General features: G+C 48.5%; 1 protein-coding gene across 3 annotated transcripts in view; it reads left to right on the forward strand.

The window, feature by feature from the left end:
- SH3RF1 (SH3 domain containing ring finger 1) overlaps positions 1-17,910 on the forward strand; it is a 151,397-nt gene that overhangs the window by 82,665 nt on the left and 50,822 nt on the right. For all 3 annotated transcript variants that reach the window (XM_060102687.1, XM_060102685.1, XM_060102686.1), the window contains exons 3-4: positions 15,037-15,312; positions 16,143-16,238. In XM_060102687.1, coding sequence (XP_059958670.1) covers positions 15,037-15,312; positions 16,143-16,238 — 372 coding nt within the window. The remainder of the gene's footprint in view (positions 1-15,036; positions 15,313-16,142; positions 16,239-17,910) is intronic.

A 17,910-nucleotide genomic window follows, 5' to 3' on the forward strand; every position in this document is an offset into this window, starting at 1 on the left:
GGCAGCAAGGCTGAGCGCTCTCCGGATGCTCCCAGAAAGTTTCCTGCTGCTTCCACTGTCTGGAGGCCACGTGGGCCTGGACCGGCACCCTCCTCCACCTTCCCAGCTCGCGATGGGGCAGCCTGTGCATCGGCGTCCACAGCGGCGGGGCTCACCCTGAGCACAGCCGCCTCTGACTCCCATCGCAGCCGGGGTGCTTCTGATTCTAATTACCCTGTGATTACATTCAGCCCGCTTGTTCCGGGATTAAGCACCCCCTCTGAAGGCTCTTAACTGCACCACACTTGCCAAGTGTCTTTGGCCCCATAAAATCACATCTTCTCGGGTTTTAGGGTCCTGGCTTTGGCACCGATCAGCTGCGTGATGTTGAGATAAGCGTCAGCTTTTTTGTCTTGACGTGCCAGAGTTGGGCTAAATAATCTTGCAGGTTCCTTCCAGCCCCAGCACCCTGTGATTCTGTGTCTCAAAACAGGTGTCAGGCTCAGTGTTTCTAAAATTTGTTTAACTCTCAAGGACCCCGTCTGTGAGAACCAAGGCTTTAGCACCTTTACGCATCAAATTAGTGAGTATCTGTCTGGATGTGTGTTCAGCCCATACGTACACACGGAATGCTTTCTATTCAGTCACGCAGGGAACTGTATCAGTGAACTATATGTTCAGGGTTTTTCCTCTGTCTTCTCACCCCTTACCTCTGTGGAAACTGGTCTCCATATATGTAAGCAACTTGAAAATACAGTTATTTTAAAACATTTGAGGGCTTCCCTGGTGGCGCAGTGGTTGAGAGTCCGCCTGCCGATGCAGGCAACGTGGGTTCGTGCCCCGGTCTGGGAGGATCCCACATGCCGCGGAGCGGCTGGGCCCGTGAGCCATGGCCACTGAGCCTGCGTGTCCAGAGCCTGTGCTCCGCAACGGGAGAGGCCACAACAGTGAGAGGCGCGCGTACCGCAAAAAAAAAAAAAAAAAAAAATCGACCATTTGATGCAACAGAGCAATATTAGGGGGCCCAGCCACTCCGCGGCATGTGGGATCCTCCCGGACCGGGGCACGAACCCACGTCGCCTGCATCGGCAGGCGGACTCTCAACCACTGAGCCACCAGGGAAGCCCTTCTATAGTGCTTTTGCTGGTTACCTTTACAACCTCAAACAGTGTTTCCATTTCTTGATTGCTTAGCCTTAGTATCAATTCCAGATACCCAGTGATAAAATTTAGATTTCTTCTTCCAACTCCCACCTCCTCTTCCCGAACTCCTGGTTTTTGTTCAGCATATGACTTTTATATTATCAGAGTTTATAACATTCCCTTCTGTAGCTATAATTAATTCTTCTTTGCTGTGTGTGGAGATGGATTACAAAAAAACAGCATTTGCGGTATGGCGATTATATAACCATTCGTCACTGCAGTGGGTCTGAATCCATGAGGGAGGACATGTAACCTGTGTCAGGGGTCCTGCCCCACCGCGGAGGGATGGGTCCAGCTCCTACGTCCGGTGGGTCCTCTTTACATTTGTTTTCCATCTTCGATCATACGGGCCCATCACGTTTCTTGCATCACATGTCATCTCTCTAGGAGTCTTCTGTTGGAGGGTGGATCCGAGGGGTCGGATGGGAGGTACCTCCTCCAGTAATTTTTTTTTTTCATTTGAAATACACAGGGCATAAACCTTCTGAGATGTCGTGTGTTCAAAGATGTCTCTGTTTTGTCCACACATACAAGTAACAGGTTAGCTTGCTAAGATTTTCGAAATCATGTTCCCTTAGAAGTTTGAAGGCATTGCTCTGCCATCCTCGTTTATCCAGTACAGCTGCCAGGAAGTCAGGCTTTACAGTTCTGCCATGATAAACTCTTTTGCCCTACGTCTTTTAGAATCTTTTCTGTATCTTTGAAGTCCTGAAGTGCGATAAGCTGTGTCTGAGTATGAATCTTTTTTTTTTTTTTTTTTTGCGGTACGCGGGCCTCTCACCGCTGTGGCCTCTCCCGTTGCAGAGCACAGGCTCTGGACGCTCAGGCTCAGCGGCCATGGCTCACGGGCCCAGCCGCTCCACGGCATGTGGGATCCCCCCGGACCGGGGCACGAACCCACGTCTCCTGCATCGGCAGGCGGACTCTCAACCACTGCGCCACCAGGGAAGCCCTGAGTATGAATCTTTTTTACCCTTACTAATCCTGCTCGGTACTTCGTGAAACTGTTGTACCTGAGATCTTGGGTGTCTTCAGTGCATGAAAAAAGTTTTTTCCATTCCTGTATTTCTTTCATGATGCTCCTTCCCCTTATTGCCTGTCTTCCTTCTTTGTGGATACGGGGCTTTGTAGGGCTCTCTTTCATCTCTCCTAGCCCCCCTCCCTTTGTTTGGGGACATACCCTTGACTCCACAAGGAGGGCCATCATCTTATCTGTTAGCCCTGCCTTATACATTTTTCACTCCAGCCAGTGAAACTTTTCTGATATCACTTGCTTTCATTCTTCTCGAAGTTCCTAAAATTTTCTGGTATGCTAATGGATGTTTTCCCTCTTTTTTAGAACTGCTATAGTTTATTTAAAGAAAAACAACTCTTAGTAAATTCAGTATGACCTTGGTGGGAGGCCACTCAGGCAACTAAATGCATGTGTTTAACCACCACTGCACACCACTGATTTACGACCTGTCTTCCTTTGATTTCCTTGCCTGGATCAGGTAAAATAAGCACGAATACAAGCAGGCGCCCGTCTCGGTGCCCTGACCTTTTGTTTGGTTGGTACGTATCGGCAGATACCACCCAGGCTGTCCCACTAACTTCCACCGCAGAGTTCCTGGTTGTAGGACACCAGACGCACGCTGCCGCCTTGGACACAGGGTGCGGGGTGGAGGCAGGTGAGGGAACGTCCTCTTCTCTCCTAGGTTTGTGTGGCAGGTGGGAAGGGGTGCCTGGAGGAGGAAGGGACCTAGTCATTTCGGTAAGTGTGCTTACTGTGAATAGGGCCCAGCGCTGGACCCTGCAGGTAACTCAGGACGGCATCAGCGACCATCCCTGCCCTCAAGGCGCTTTCAGTCTTGTACTATTATCAGTTAAGATCTCAAATGCATATTTTAAAGGTGCAGTAAAGCCATCTGAGAACTATAGGCAAAACCCTGTGGGGTCCAGATGGAGAATATACATGTGTATTAAGGAATAAGGAGAGGTTGCACAGTGCGGTATTTGACTTGTGTGTTGCAAGGTGCATAGGCTTCTGACAGGTGGTCTGTGGAAGAGAGCTCTTTAGGTGGAGAGAATGTTGGAGAAAAGTCCCAGGGCTTGGGAAAGAGAAACCGTATTCGGGGAACTAGAGGGGCTCTAGTTTGGTTAGAATACTGGATACTCTGGATACTTGTTGAGAAGGAGGGTGAGGTATTTGAGGTAATCGTTCGGGGTCTCAAGTGCCAATGAGAGGGGTTTGAACTGAGTTTGCTAGAAAGGGAATTAGAAAAAGGCTGATCAGGCAGGTAATCTGATAAAAGCTATTTTTCAAGACGATTATTCTGGTGCATCTCTGTAGGATGGAGTGAAATCTAACGGCTTGATTTTGGGCAGCCCCGTCGGCTGTCAGGATGTGAAGGTGAGACCTGGCCCCGACCTCAAGGGGCTCATGGCCTGGTGGACGTGAAAACCTGGTTGCTTTGCCCAAAGAAACATTTAGTTAAACAATTTTTGAAAAAGCATATAGATTTATGAAAAAGATTGTATATATATATATACAATATATATACAGTATATATATAGAAGTTAATCACTCTGCTATACAGTAAAAATCAGCTATTTGTCAATAAGATAAATTAAAAAAACATATAGATGTAGTATATTACATTAATAGATTTTTAACTATAATTAGTCTGTTGCCATAGCCATCTCTAATGATCAATTTTCCATTATCTCAAATTATCTATTTTTATGAATGCAGTTAGAATGATCTGTTAACTTTTTATGCCATATATTTCAAATGCTTATTACAAGTAGTCTTGCTTAATTTTATATTCACTGCTAGATGTTTAATCATCTAGAAATATAAAAAATTATATATCTATTGATTAATGGTTCATTTTGGTTAAAAATACCTGCAGTTCACATCCTGCTGTTTAGTTATGTAGAAAAAGAAGACTTAGATTTGGGCTTGTCAGGAGTGGCTTAGTTAGTAAATCTTTCCCCTTAAGTTTCTCTTATTTCTTATTTTTGGAGATCAATGTACTTGAATTGGATTACTGTTTTTTTTTTTTTCTTTTTTTGAGGGAGCGTCAGTAAAATTGCTTGTTTCAAAATAATTATCTAATGGTATAATTATTCATTGCAAATGGATATTTCTTTTCCTCTTACATAGTCAAATATTTGGAGAAAGTAGGGAATAAAGGCAGTTACTGTTTTTCAGTAACACTCATTTTACTCACAGAATATTCTCAAGTGCTTTTCAAGCATCTTTTTACAACAGACTTAGTCAAAGGTGAAAGAGCTTAGCTGAAAGGGCCGTAAGATTGCACTTTTAGTGCTTTTTGAAAGCCAAAATCCCAAAGCGTATGCGCCTAGGTAGGGTTTGTTTGTTTGCTTTTTAAAGACCTTGACTGCACCCTCTGGGTTCACAGGGTCACCTCTCTCTGTCCTTATAATAGATTATTTCCTAGTGAGAGGGTGTCCGTGCTCTGTGATGACACGCCGTCTTTATGCTCCATCGACCATCAGAGCGGTCCTTTGGAGATCAGTGACAGTGACACACAGGTTACGTGTTACTTTTTCACGGAAAGCGAAGGCTGTGAGAGGAAGGGCTGCGTGCTGTGCGGCTCACGGCCGAGCTGCCTCTGCTCTCCTGTGACCTGGACCCTGGGGCGTTGAGGCCTCTGCACTTGGGTCCTGCAGCTCCTTCACATTCCCAGATGTCTTCTTCCCAAACGTGTCCTCGGTGTCCCCCTCCTGCACCTCATCCCCCTCCTCATCCTGGAGATTCTGCCCCTAAAAAACAAACAGAGACAGAAACATCAGGCATAAAAGCAGCCTCTCGAATGGTCTGGTGGCTCAGAAGTCATAGAGATCCGAAGTCATCATCGCTCCCGTTGCCTTTGGGCAGAGCCCACCTCGTGAGAAGGTCGGAGTTTTCAGAGGCTCCAGCGACAGAGGTGTTATAACCCGTTGCGGTATTTAACAGCTCGCTGTCAGGACACTCTTTCACCCCACTTAAATAATGCACGCATCCGTGTTAGCCCGTGTGTTTTCTTCAGTGAATACGGAGCTGACTTACTCTCCCTGTGTGAGACTTTTCTGTTGTACTGGAAGACCGACTGCCCCACGGATACATCTCCGCTTCTGCAACTCGTCTGTCATAGGATTTTCAAATATTATGTATAGAGAAGAGTTGAGGGACTTCCCTGGTGGCGCAGTGGTTAAGAATCCGCCTGCCAATGCAGGGAACACAGGTTCGATCCCTGGTCCGGGAAGATCCCACATGCAGTGGAGCAACTAAGCCCGTGGGCCACAACTACTGAGCCTCTACTCTAGAGCCCGTGAGCCACAACTCCTGAGCCCGTATGCCACAACTCCTGAGCCCGCGCACCTAGAGCCCGTGCTCCACAACAAGAGAAGCCGCCGTAATGAGAAGCCCGCGCACTGCAACGAAGAGTAGCCCCCACTCGCCGCAACTAGAGAAAGCCCACGCACAGCAATGAAGACCCAACGCAGCCACAAATAAATAAATAAAATAAATTTATAGAAAAAAAAGAAGAATAGTTGAGATGTAGGCAAAATCATCGGTACCTCTCTCTCCCCACCGAGAACCCTGCAGTTGTGTGTTCCTTTTGCTTGTGGGATTCAGGGTGGATCCCTAGGTGATGGGTTCCTAGCCATCTGGTGAGAGGCCCCCAGTGCCGGTTTGGGATCAGATGACAGTGGACACTTACTTCTGTGCCTCGGTGATGGGTCTCCTTCCCGCTGGGCCCCGCTCTCTGTTTCCGAACTGGGTTTCTTGTTTTCCCGGTTTTGCCGTTCTCCTGATGGCCGGTGTGGCTCGTGCTCACTGTGATGCTTGTGTGGCTTTTCCTCCACGTGCGTACATAGCCATGTATCTGGCGTATGTGGTCATTTCTAACGTTTTCCCTCAGTGCCACCACTGGTTATGTTTTAAACATTTTAATATTGAGGTAAATTTTACATTGTGTGAATTACAGTGTGGAAATCCTTAAGTGTGGCATTACTGAGGTGTCACACATGTCCACGCCTGGATAACCAACATCCCTGTCAAGGTAGATAGAATACATCTGTAATCTCAGGAATTTCCTCATGCCCTGTGAGGATTTATTTCCAGTAGATTAGCTTTACCTATTGTGGACGTCAGGTAGATGTAATTTGTATATATTTATCCTGATACGTGTTTATTCTGATTTCCCACTTGTACACACCAGTAAGCTGTTCTTTATTTATCTACTTTAAATAGCTGAGGAGTCCAGTGCTCATCTCCTGCAGATGGACGTTTGGGTTTTTGGTGTGGGGTGCTGTGAATAGTTCTGCAGGGAGCGTGTCTGTGTGGCTCTTTATGTGGACATGTCTTCATTTCTTGGATTAACACCCAGGACTGGAATTGTTGGGTTGTGAGTAGGTGTGTTTGTAACTTTATAAGAAGCTGTCGAGCAGTTTTCCAGAATGTACCATGTTAGACTCAACCTGTGTGAGTTGTTCATTCTGTGATATTGACAACATTTTCTGTTGTCAGGCTTTTTAATTTTAATCACTCTGATGGGTGTGAAATAATATCTCATTGTAGTTTTATTTTATATTTCCCTGATGACTAAGGATGTTGAGTACCTGTATACTTCCTTTTCGAAGTGTCTGTTCAAATCTTTTGCCTGTTTTTCAGTTGGGTTTGTTGGTTGTTGCTTATTTGCAGTTCTTTATACTTCTGAATTCAGGTCCTTTGTCATGTATATGTATTATAAATATTTTCCCCTATATGTAGCATGCATTTTTATTTTCTACATGGTCTTTTTTGATGAACAGAATTTTTCAGTTTTGATGAAGTTCAATTTATAAAGTTTCATGGTTAGTTAAGATTTGGGGGGGGAGGTGAGGGAGGTCTGCCTCATCACTAAGATAGTATCCTGTGTGTTCTCCTAGAAAACTTACACACTTTTAGATTTTACATTCGATTCTGGGATCCATCTCAAGTTATTTTTTGTATGTGGTGTGAGGTAGGGGTCAGGATGCCTTTTTCCTCCACGGGCTGCTAAGTGTTCCAGATCCATTGTTGAAAAGACGTTCTTTTCCCCAGTTGAATTGCCTTTTGACACTTTTGTCTAATTGTCCATATATGCGTGGGTCTATTCCAATGTTGTTTCAGTTCTGAAACTATGAACTGTCTTTCACATTTAATGTCATGTTTAAATTATGTGAGCATCTCTCTCCACTGCACCGATGGAATCACTGGACACAAACGTCTAAACCAGGCACTTGAACTGGAGGTCTCACCTGACCTTCCCGTTTAGTATGAAAACCTGCTCCTACCCCCGCCCCGCCATGTTTCTGGCTCTCCCTACCTCCCTGGGTTTCTGTGAGGGTTGGATGGCGGCTGTGCAGAGCCCCTCATGCAGGGCCGTTCTTCCCCACGACTCCAGTGGCAGGTGGGAGGTTTAGGCAGGGCTGGGGCAGGGGCCTTGCCAGGAATCCAGCCGTCTTCCAAATAGATAGAAAGTTGACTTTTTACCAGGAAGTGTCCCTCATCCTGGCATGAATCCTCAAGATGGCAGCTCAAGTTACTGCAGCAAATTTTCCCAGTAAATTTTCCTGCTCTCTGCAAAATATGATCATAATTATTAAATGTGATGAAACAGAGTAACTAATATTCAGGGCAATAAGTGACATGAATTTCCTGCATTTTAGTTCAGTGACTGCATTCTCAAGAGCTCTCTGCCCTTGGAAACATCCATAAGATTTGTTTTCTTTAATGGTTTGTCTGTCAGTTGTACACTCCCGGTTTAAAGGTCATCCAAGAAAAAAAAGCTTTATATCAGCTGTGTGACTGTTTGCTTATAACCACCAAAAGAGTCTGTAAGGAAGGTACTTGTTTGCTGTGGTGTGCTGCAGACTTTGCTTCGCATTTTTCAAATGCCAACAATTCACTCCATCCAAAGCCCTCAGCTGCCCTCTTCCAGGGCATATCGCGTTTTTAGCTATGTTTCTAGCACACGGTGAAGTGGACACCGGTGAGCGGTAGTGGCTCATGCTTCTCCAGGTTTTCCTCGTGCACTTCGGTGTGCCAGGCTCCCCGGCAGCCCCAGGGGACGGGGAGTGACAAGCCTCCTTCCTCCTGCTGTTCCCCTCTATCTACCTAGCACTGTGCCCCAGAGGAGGTGCTAAGGACAGTCCACAAGGGTGGGTAGCTGTCCCCAGGCAACACGACACGCGTGGAGGTGTGTGGTCAGTGTGTTCACAGCTGGTGAGCCTGACCCACTGTAGAATCGCCTTTTAAGCGGCTTTTCCTTTGGCTGTGGTTTTTCCCACTTTGCCGTCCACACTTCAGTGCTCAGCCCCCAGCGATGACGTTCATTTTTTCATGTATTTGTCTAGCCGGGATGTAATCGCAGGCACCGAGGTGGGGGCTCATGATGGGAGATGGCCCTGCGGCTCAGGTGCACGGGCGTTGCAGTCTCATGGGGACCAGGCTGTGAGCCGAGTGATGGGTGGATGTGGGAACCGTGTGCCCGGGCGTGGGACAAGCAGACCCTTCTCCAGACCGGGGTCAGGGAGTGTCCCCCCCATGGAGGCCGCGCCCGCTCTGGTCCTAAAGCAGGCGTGGCTTCTGCGTCTGGGAAATGGTCCGTCCTGTTGACCTGCACCCTGAACTTGGTCTTATTTACGTCTGATTCCAAACAACAGAGGCATCCGTCCCAGGCAGAAAACTGTGAGAGAAACCCGACCTCCTTGTCAACTAAGCACGCGTCCAGGGGCTGGGGACCCTCCGGGTAGGAAGGTGGGGTTGAGGGGGGCTGCCCTGTGGCCTTCGGTGGAGGGCTGTCTCAGTCCGTTCGGGCCGCTCTCGTAAAATACCACAGACCGGGCAGCTTGTAAACAACAGAAATGATTTCTCGCTGTTCCAGCGGCTGGGAAGTCCAGGATCAGGTGTCTGGTGGAGGCCCCCTCCCGGGTCCACAGCTGGTACCTCTCACCGTGTCCTCACAGGGCAGAAGGGATGAGGGATCTCTCTGGGCCCCTTTCATTAGGGCACTGATCCCACTCTCGAGGGCTCCACCCTCTTGACCTAAGCACCCACCTCTACACCATCACCTTTGGCGGGTAGCGTTTCGGCATAGGAATCTTGGGGGGGACGCAGACAGACAGTAGCCAGGAGGCGTGGCACGTTGAGGCCGGAGGTGACGAAAGCAGACTGCTTCGCTTGCTGAGGGTGGAAAATATGACATGAAAGTGTCCAAATGGAGGGCCGTGAAAGTCATGGTTTAGGACATTAATCTGATGGAGGGGGGTAACTGGGATCATCTTCAGATTGCAGAGACACAGGTGGTGTGGCCAGGCCCACGCTTCCGGAATGACTCCCGCTGCTGTTGTTGTGTCCCTTTGGTTCTCTTCTTCCCTCTCTAATTCTTAGGGGTTTTATTTTATTTATTTATTTTTTTGAGGTACACAGGCCTCTCACCCATGGCAATGGAGGTGGAGGCTTAAGAAAGTGGTCAGATCACAATGCCCCCGCAGAGTGCCGTCTACATAGAAACAGTACAGGAAAGAGCAAGTAAAGTGATGGGCTTTGTGGGGTTGTGGCATTCTCAGCCCCTTCTGCTGTTGCCTTGGAAAAATACCTTGTAATAGTCATCTTGGATGTTTGTTATATTGAAGTGGAAACATTTCAAGTGACGATCAAGTCGTATTTGAGCGGTAATCCAACCCAGAGATTCTGAGAACACCACTTAAGACTTATTCACTATTAAAGAATCAGTATTTTAATGAAATGCTGTTATGTCCAGAGAGGTATTTCGCTTTGGGGGGGTAGGGAAAAGCCAACATGTATTTTGTGTACAAGGAACATTTAAAAAAAAAATCTTTTCCTAGACCATTTTGCTACTTGTTACTCTGTATGCAGTGCTTAGTGCTTCCTATTTGGTTATTTCTTTGGGCCTCAGTTCTTTCTGGAAAGTTTTTGAAAGTCAAGTTGCAACCAGCCAGAGTTTCTGCCAATTGAAATACAGCTAAACTATTAAATTATACACATTTTATGGCTTTCCTATGACAAGCGTATCTTCTAGATGTTCTTTTTAGTAGGTCTTTGAATCTTTTTTTACTTAACGGAGCAGTAAGAAATGCATGAAGGAATTTGAATTTAGAGAGGCTGTCTTGCATGTGTATCTGGGCACTGGCATTTAGTGTCTGTAAAATCAATTGGCAGTGAATGTTTTATTTACCTGTTAGGATCTCAGCTAGATCGTCAAGCAGCGCTTTGCCAGATACATTGGAATACACTCGACGGTACGGAAACGGAGTGGAGAGCAGTGACTCAGAAATGTTTGTGTGCCAGTCTCATGAGGATTTTAATGCCCTGTCAAATACCCGATATAATGGAGAAGCAAAAATTATTGGAACAGTAGAGCTGGTGCACTGGCATAGTTACTCTTTTGTACATGAGCAAAATAGTCACTGTTTACCGAAATGTATTTTGGATTAAGAATCGTTATCAGACCTCAAATTGCCTAAACTGCCCAGCTCTTTGCCGAGGCCTGAGTGGCAGCTGCAGAGCGAGGTTGGCCGCGGTGCCGGGTTCTCTGCAGCCTCTTGGCTTCTGAGCCTCCCTTTCATGTGTAGCCAAGTGAAATGTGAGCTCTGCAGATACCCGGGCCTTGGCCGCGCAGCAGTTTGGAAAGGCTGCCGAGGGCCCGGAGGCCGGGGCCGGGCGAGGCCACGACTCCCAGGCCTTTGCAGGGCAGTGACCGAGGGGCTCTGAGGTTCCAGGCACGTTTCCCTGCCAGACCAGGCCTGGGCTCTCAGGCGATGGTTTTGGCTTCATCCTTCAGACGCTGCATGAGGAATACGCAGTTTTTATTGCTTTTCAGTCACTTAACCGTTTATCCTTCACCTTCCACAATCTGTGTGGCGATCAGTCTTTTAAAAGATCAGCGCACTTCACTGGATTTGAAATCAGGGTGGGGTTCGTTTTCTTTCATACAGGAAGCCTTCTTTGGGGAAGTCTGACAGAACTGGCTTTTCAGCCTCTTGGAATTTAATTGGAAAAGCACAGCCGAGAAGGACAGGGCCGGGTGCCCGGGTGTCCGCTGGTGGGTTAGGTGGCCCTTGACCTCGGGATTCCTTCTCTGTGGCTCCCGGTCACTGGGAGAACCTGATTCACAAGTCAGTGTGAGTTGGTGCGTTTCCGGTCGCCCTCAGGGATGTAACCGGGCTGACTGTAACGCACGTCACTGTTCCCTGAAGTTTTATTCTTGCTGCTCGTTGTGTTAAGAATGTTGGATGATTTTAGGAGAACTTAGTAGATTTGCCTTGATGGGAATGTTAGTAAGTCCGTCAGGCCGCCGGTGCGTGGAAATGATCTACGGAGAAATAAATGCCTTCCCTCCCACACCAGCACATGAGAAAAGAGCCGTCCTGTGGGTCACTGGGGATCTGACAGGTCTCCCCAGGGAGCAGTCCAGAGCGGTCCTGAGTGCCGGATCTGGGTCTCGGTGCTGCGTTTGGCTGGCTAAACAGAGCTAATCGAGGTGGGGAGAAAACCGAGAGGACAGGCCCTAATGGTGCACAGAGCTATCCGTCACTGAGCCAGTAATAGGATCTTCAGTTAATTCACGCAGCCTTCCAGCTCCCTGTGCTGGCCCTGCCAGGGTGAGATACAGCCTCGCACAGAACGCCACCCCTACTAGACAGGGCGTGTCGGTGCGTCTGCAGTTTCTTCTGTTCACCCAGAAGATGAAAACAAACCTGCGCTTCAGAAATGCCCCCCGTGAAGTCCCGATGCCTCCCTAGGGGGAGCAGTCTCTGGGTTGCTACACAGCGAGTGTGCTCTGGAAATGCCCGTGCTGTGTGAATTCGTGCAAAAGGAGGAGCATCCGGCTGCAGAGACGGACGTGTTTTCGGGTGCCCCGGGGTCCCTGCTCACCGGCCCTTCCTGCAGTGATGGCATCTCTGCCCACCGGCCGCTTGCGGTGGTTTCACGCTTTACTTCTCTTGGTCCTCAGGGCCCCCCGGAGGTGAAGCTGGGCCCAGAGAGGCTCACACAGCAGGTGAGCGGCTGGGCCGGGATCCCGGCTTCAGGGCTGCCAGTCGTGTCCCGACGGCTGTGTTCCGAGCGCCGGTTCGCTCCGGGATTGTCACTCCTCCGGCTCTGTCACTCAGAGCGCTGTTTACTGCTTGTTTATTTACTGTCATTTCCTCCAGTGTGTCTTAGAAGTACTGTTGCACTGTGACTACCAGACTTCCAGAAACACACAGTAAAGTAGAGGACATGGCGAGGCCCTTCTGTGAGGGGCGCGGGGCCTACGCCCCTTCCCTGAAGCCGGCACGGCAGGACTGCGACCCCGGTTCAGGGGACCGGGCGGCATCAGCGTCCTGCAGGGGAATCCGAAGGGCGCAGCGGAGTCGTCGACGAGGTTCGGTCAAGGCTGGGTGACGGGGGTCGTGTCGTTAGAAGCAGGGTCCGAAGGTCAGAGGGCCCTTGAGGGGTCCGAGGACTTCTGGAAGGCTCGGCTCCGGTGTCCTCCGGAGCAGCTCCTGTTAAGCAAACCCAGCAGGACACGGGCGAGGCTGGCCAGGCCCCCGCCCGCAGCCATCGGCAGCAGCCGGCTCTTCCTCTGACGCAGAGCAAGAATGCCTCACCAAGCAGAGTTTGGCCAGACGCTGAATCTCTGACTGGAAGCTAAACTAATTATGCAAAACTATGTTAGGAAGTTCTGTTGCCATCAGGGTTTGATCCACTTTTTTGGACGGGGCGGGGGCAGGGCGAGACTTTAAAAAAGCTTTAAAAAAACCGTCGCCGTCCCCCTGCCTGCCCGCCCCCTGCCCATTTTCTCCCCCCACCCCCGGCCGGACTCGCCGCCTGGCAGGGTTCTTCCCGCCCGGCGCTGCCTGAAGGACACATCAGTCGAGACGCTTCAGCCTGTCTCTCGGGCCCCTGTAAGCCGCCCGCCCACCTGTGTGCACTTACACACCTATTCCGTCCTGAGCATCGCGTCCTCCGTCACGCCGGTGCCTCTGCCCCGCGTGCTCCTTGCCTTTGCGGGTGCTGCCCCCAGCGCCCCTGCTTTTCTCTTTCTTTCTTCTTGTCCGGCTTTCCTGCCGGCTCCTCTTGTCTCCTTGAAGATGTGGCTCGTGTGTCCCTTCCTGCAGGAAGTGTTTCAGTTTCCCCCTATTCCACCCCAAGACCTCTGCCCTCTGCTGCTCTCACAGCCCGGTCCCTGCGTCCCCGGGTCACTCAGTCCCTGCCCTCTGGCCTAATGACTTCTAGACCTTGTCCCTTAAGGGGAACGGCTGGGCCTGGCCCTCTTTCAGTCCTCAGCCCTCGCACACCACCTGGGAAAAAATAAGTGTCTTCCGGATGATGAATAAATGAGTAAGTACGTAAAAAGCAGGAGCTCAGGGCCTCCCTGGTGGCGCAAGTGGTTGAGAGTCCGCCTGCCGATGCAGGGGATACGGGTTCGTGCCCCGGTCTGGGAGGATCCCATGTGCCGCGGGGCGGCTGGGCCCGTGAGCCATGGCCGCTGAGCCTGCGCGTCCGGAGCCTGCGCGTCCGGAGCCTGTGCTCCGCGACGGGGGAGGCCACAACAGTGAGAGGCCCGCATACCGCAAAAAAAAAAAAAAAAAAAAAAAAAAAGCAGGAGCTCAGGAATCTCCTTCAGTGAATTACTTTGGATGTTTGTCGTGCCCGTTTATCCTCTGAATCAGGGGTAGGTAGCAGTGACCCGGAGAGGTCAGAGGTCATCTTAAAGTGACACCTAAAGCTCAAGAAGGGCACCTGCAGTGCCACCAGAGAGGGAGTGTCGTATCCAGTCCATCTGGTGATTAGACTGCCTGGGGGCACACGCACATGTTAAAGCCGTCATTTAAAACCATAACGCAGTGTGGTCACATCCAAAACCCCGTCTGTTAGCATCTCAGCCTGACGGTGCTCTCTAGGCGGAAAAGAGCAAAGGGGGGCGGTGATCGTATGTAGGTTGCAAAGGCTGTGTGTGCACGGTCACGGGTTATGACCCCTGAGCGGCCGGCAGCGGTGCCTGACCTCCTCACGGCCGTCCCAGACCCCGGCACAGAGATGGCCCCAGCTCGTCCTTGAGTCCACGAGGGAGAAAGAGCTGCTGCCCACAGCGAACGCCGCTGGAAAAGTTTTCCCCAAAAGCCAAACTCTGATTCTTATCTGTCAAAAGCTTAAGAGCAGTTAGTAAGTTAATGAATTGTTCTTCTAAGTGTTTCCTCCTCTTCTTTTTTTTTTTTTTTTTTTTTTTTTTTTGGTGCTTATCATTTATCCTGCTGAGTTAAAGTAGTTAATAGCGGAAATTAAGTTTTTTATGAGTTTTTGAGTTTTATGCCAGGAAGCCAGACACAGCAGTACTTCCATGTACTAAAAACCCCAAATAAGGCAAAAGCCCCACTAAATTAGCCTTAGGAACAGAATGCCATCTCAGGGGCCGGGGATGGTCTGCTGTTTGTTTTGTTTGCTGTTGGTGACACGTACATATACAGTTTTATTTTATTTATTTATTTATTTTTTTGCGGCACACGGGCTTCTCACTGTTGTGGCCTCTCCCGCTGCGGAGCACAGGCTCCGGACGCGCAGGCTCAGCGGCCATGGCTCACGGGCCCAGCCGCTCTGCGGCACGTGGGATCTTCCTGGACCGGGGCACGAACCCGTGTCCCCTGCATCGGCAGGCAGACTCTCAACCACTGCGCCACCAGAGAAGCCCATACATATACAGTTTTTTAATGTGAGATTTTCTTTGTAGGGCAGAGTGTGGAGTTGACCTTGACTTAACAACCATGATAATACAGTTGAATTTTCAGACATTTTGGGACCGTTCTTTCATGAAAACTCTTCTCTTTCCTTCAGGGAATACCTCAGTTACCATGTGCCAAAGCATTATACAACTACGAAGGCAAAGAGCCCGGGGACCTTAAATTCAGCAAAGGTGACATCATCATTTTGCGGCGACAAGTGGATGAAAATTGGTATCACGGGGAGGTCAGCGGAGTCCACGGCTTTTTCCCCACCAGCTTCGTGCAGATCATCAAGCCGTTACCTCAGCCCCCGCCTCAGTGCAAAGCGCTTTATGACTTCGAAGTTAAAGACAAGGAAGCCGACAAAGATTGCCTTCCGTTTGCAAAGGTAAAGTGAGAACAACGTCGCCTTCTGTTCGTCAGCTCTTCTCTGTACCTGGCTGCATAGACTATGGCTTCTGTTTCCTTGTGCAGAAACATATGATAGTTTAATGTGAACTATCTCACTGTGCTTCTAAAAATATCTGGAAGCAGGCTTCTCAGAATCACAAAGACAGTAATTTTGTGCACAGAATGTTCTCTGTGAAAGATAATTTTGGTTGATGTGCTGTGTGGTATCATTTTCGTATTTAGGGCCTAAATGTAATCCTGAGCTACGTTTTGGGGTGTGTGTGCACCACTCGGGGATTTTAATTCCCTGAATTATGGATAACAAAGTGAAACATCATTACTTCCTTATTTTATATGAAAATTTCTTTGCTGAAAAGCACACAAGACTATATCTACTGAATTGATAAAATGCTTTGGGATTTTGAGCAGAATGTTGTGTTTTTTTGGTAAAGAAAAACAGTAGGGTGTACACTTAAATGGGTATTTGGTGTATTATCAGAGAAAAAGTGAAAAGAGCCTGAAAATTAACCTGGACCAGGGGTTCAGGGGGCCTGGGTGGGATTTGAGGTGGCAATTTGTGGGTCTAAACAAAATCAGCCGTCAGCCCCTCGGTGGAGGGGCTGTTAGTTTACGGCTGTCTGGTCTGATGGGGGATGCCAGGCGGACTGGTAATTACCATTCAGCTCATCAGCTTCTTCCATTCACATCCTGAAGACATGTCATGGAACTTTTATTCATGTACTCTTACGACTTGAGTCCCATATTGAAAAGAAAATTAGGTGGCGAGCTTCCTGGGATGAGGTGGAGTAACGTTCACTGTTTCTTCAGGATGACGTTCTGACTGTGATCCGCAGAGTGGATGAAAACTGGGCTGAAGGCATGCTGGCAGACAAAATAGGAATATTTCCAATTTCGTACGTTGAGGTAAGTCAGTCTGTAGAAACGTCAGTTGTGTTAGTGTTCTGCTTGGCAAATCAATCTTCAGTGTGCAGTGTGAGTACTCAGAAATCCTCAGGATCACGTCTCAGTATGTACCTGCATTGCATCATTGTTGCACACCTTGAACTGATACAGTGTTACCTGTCCATTATGTCTCAATAAAACTAGGGGGGAGAAAAAGAAAGACAAAAACCTAATCGATTTAAAAAAAAAAAAAAAGCCCTTATAGCACAAAGCCCCAGGAATGCACCTGTTCTAAATCCTGGGGTGGAATCCCTCCACCCTGCCCTGCAATTCCTGAGGACCAGGAGACTGTGAAACGTTTGAACTCTGTACTTTGTCCCCTGCTAAGAGCATCAGTGTGTCTGTTAAGTGGGACCCTGGGCTCCCTGCCGGCCCCTGTGTTGTCTGCAGCCGTGCTTTTCTGTTGGCAGCTGTGTGGTCAGAGGCTGGTGAAGGTCCCGACTGAGGTGGGAGACGCATGTTTCTGTCTGTTTACGCGTTTCTTCCATGTGCCCCATGTCTCAGAACTGGGACAGTGATTTGCACGGTAGCCTCCAGAAAACGTTAAATAAGCAATGAACCGCCTTCACCCCATCCCAGCAATAACTAGCAACGCTGCCCCCTTTAACCAGCTTTACTCGGAAAGGTATGGCCAACCCGATTCAGCGAAGTCTTCAGCGAAGGCTTTTTAGGAATATGTGTAAAGTAACATGTATTATTTTAAAGAATAACACAAATTAAGAATGAACTAGGAAGTTACAATTTACATTCAGCCTTATTACATCATATGTCATAAACTTTTTTTTTTTTACATCTTTATTGGAGTCTAATTGCTTTACAATGGTGTGTTAGTTTCTGCTTTATAACAAAGTGAATCTGTTACACATATCATAAACTTTCATGTCGTTTAGTCATGAGACTTTCATGTCAAAAACAAAATTGAAGGGATTTTCAAAGAACGAAAGACCAGCCCAAACAACCGTACAAGGTTAGCTGAGGTCACAGAAGGCTTCTGGGAGGAAGCGATTTCTTAGTGATGTCTGTGTCCTGGGTAGATGTGCATGGAAAAGGTGCATTGTTACGGCAGAAAGGACACCCATGCCGCACAACCAGCATGTGCACAGGCCAGAAAGTAAGAGACAGCACAGATCAGGAAATTGAAAATAATTCTCTTGTTCAAGATGTCAAAGCGTGTCTCTTAGATGTAAAAAAAAGAAAACCCACCCCACCTGTATCCCCATCTTTTCGTCTGAGGCATTTATTTGGCGTGGTTCTGGGGTCAAAAATGACAAATTGTGTCATCGTAGCCAGCGTTCAGTCTCCCCACAGACTGTGAGGTGGCCAGCGTTTTCCTAGTAGAACTCCCCTGGACTACCGTGTGTCTGTGGAAAGGTAATTCAGACCATGTAAAAGCCTTGAAGTTTATCCGTATCCTTCAGGTGTTCCTGTTTATTAAAATACTTTTTCCTCCTTTGAAAGTAAACAGTAGAAAAAAAACCTTAGCTCTCAGGTAATCCTTCCTGCACATTATTTACATATTCTAACCGCGGTCACGAAAAGTTAACCGCTTTCCCAAGCATCTGAATCGCTACAGTGAGGAGCGTGGGTACCGCAGGCTTAGTCGTGAGAGCCTGTCTTCGCCTTCTGGGTATTA

The sequence above is a fragment of the Mesoplodon densirostris genome, chromosome 6, assembly GCF_025265405.1.
Source record: "Mesoplodon densirostris isolate mMesDen1 chromosome 6, mMesDen1 primary haplotype, whole genome shotgun sequence".
In the NCBI taxonomy this organism is placed as follows: Eukaryota; Metazoa; Chordata; class Mammalia; order Artiodactyla; family Ziphiidae; genus Mesoplodon; species Mesoplodon densirostris.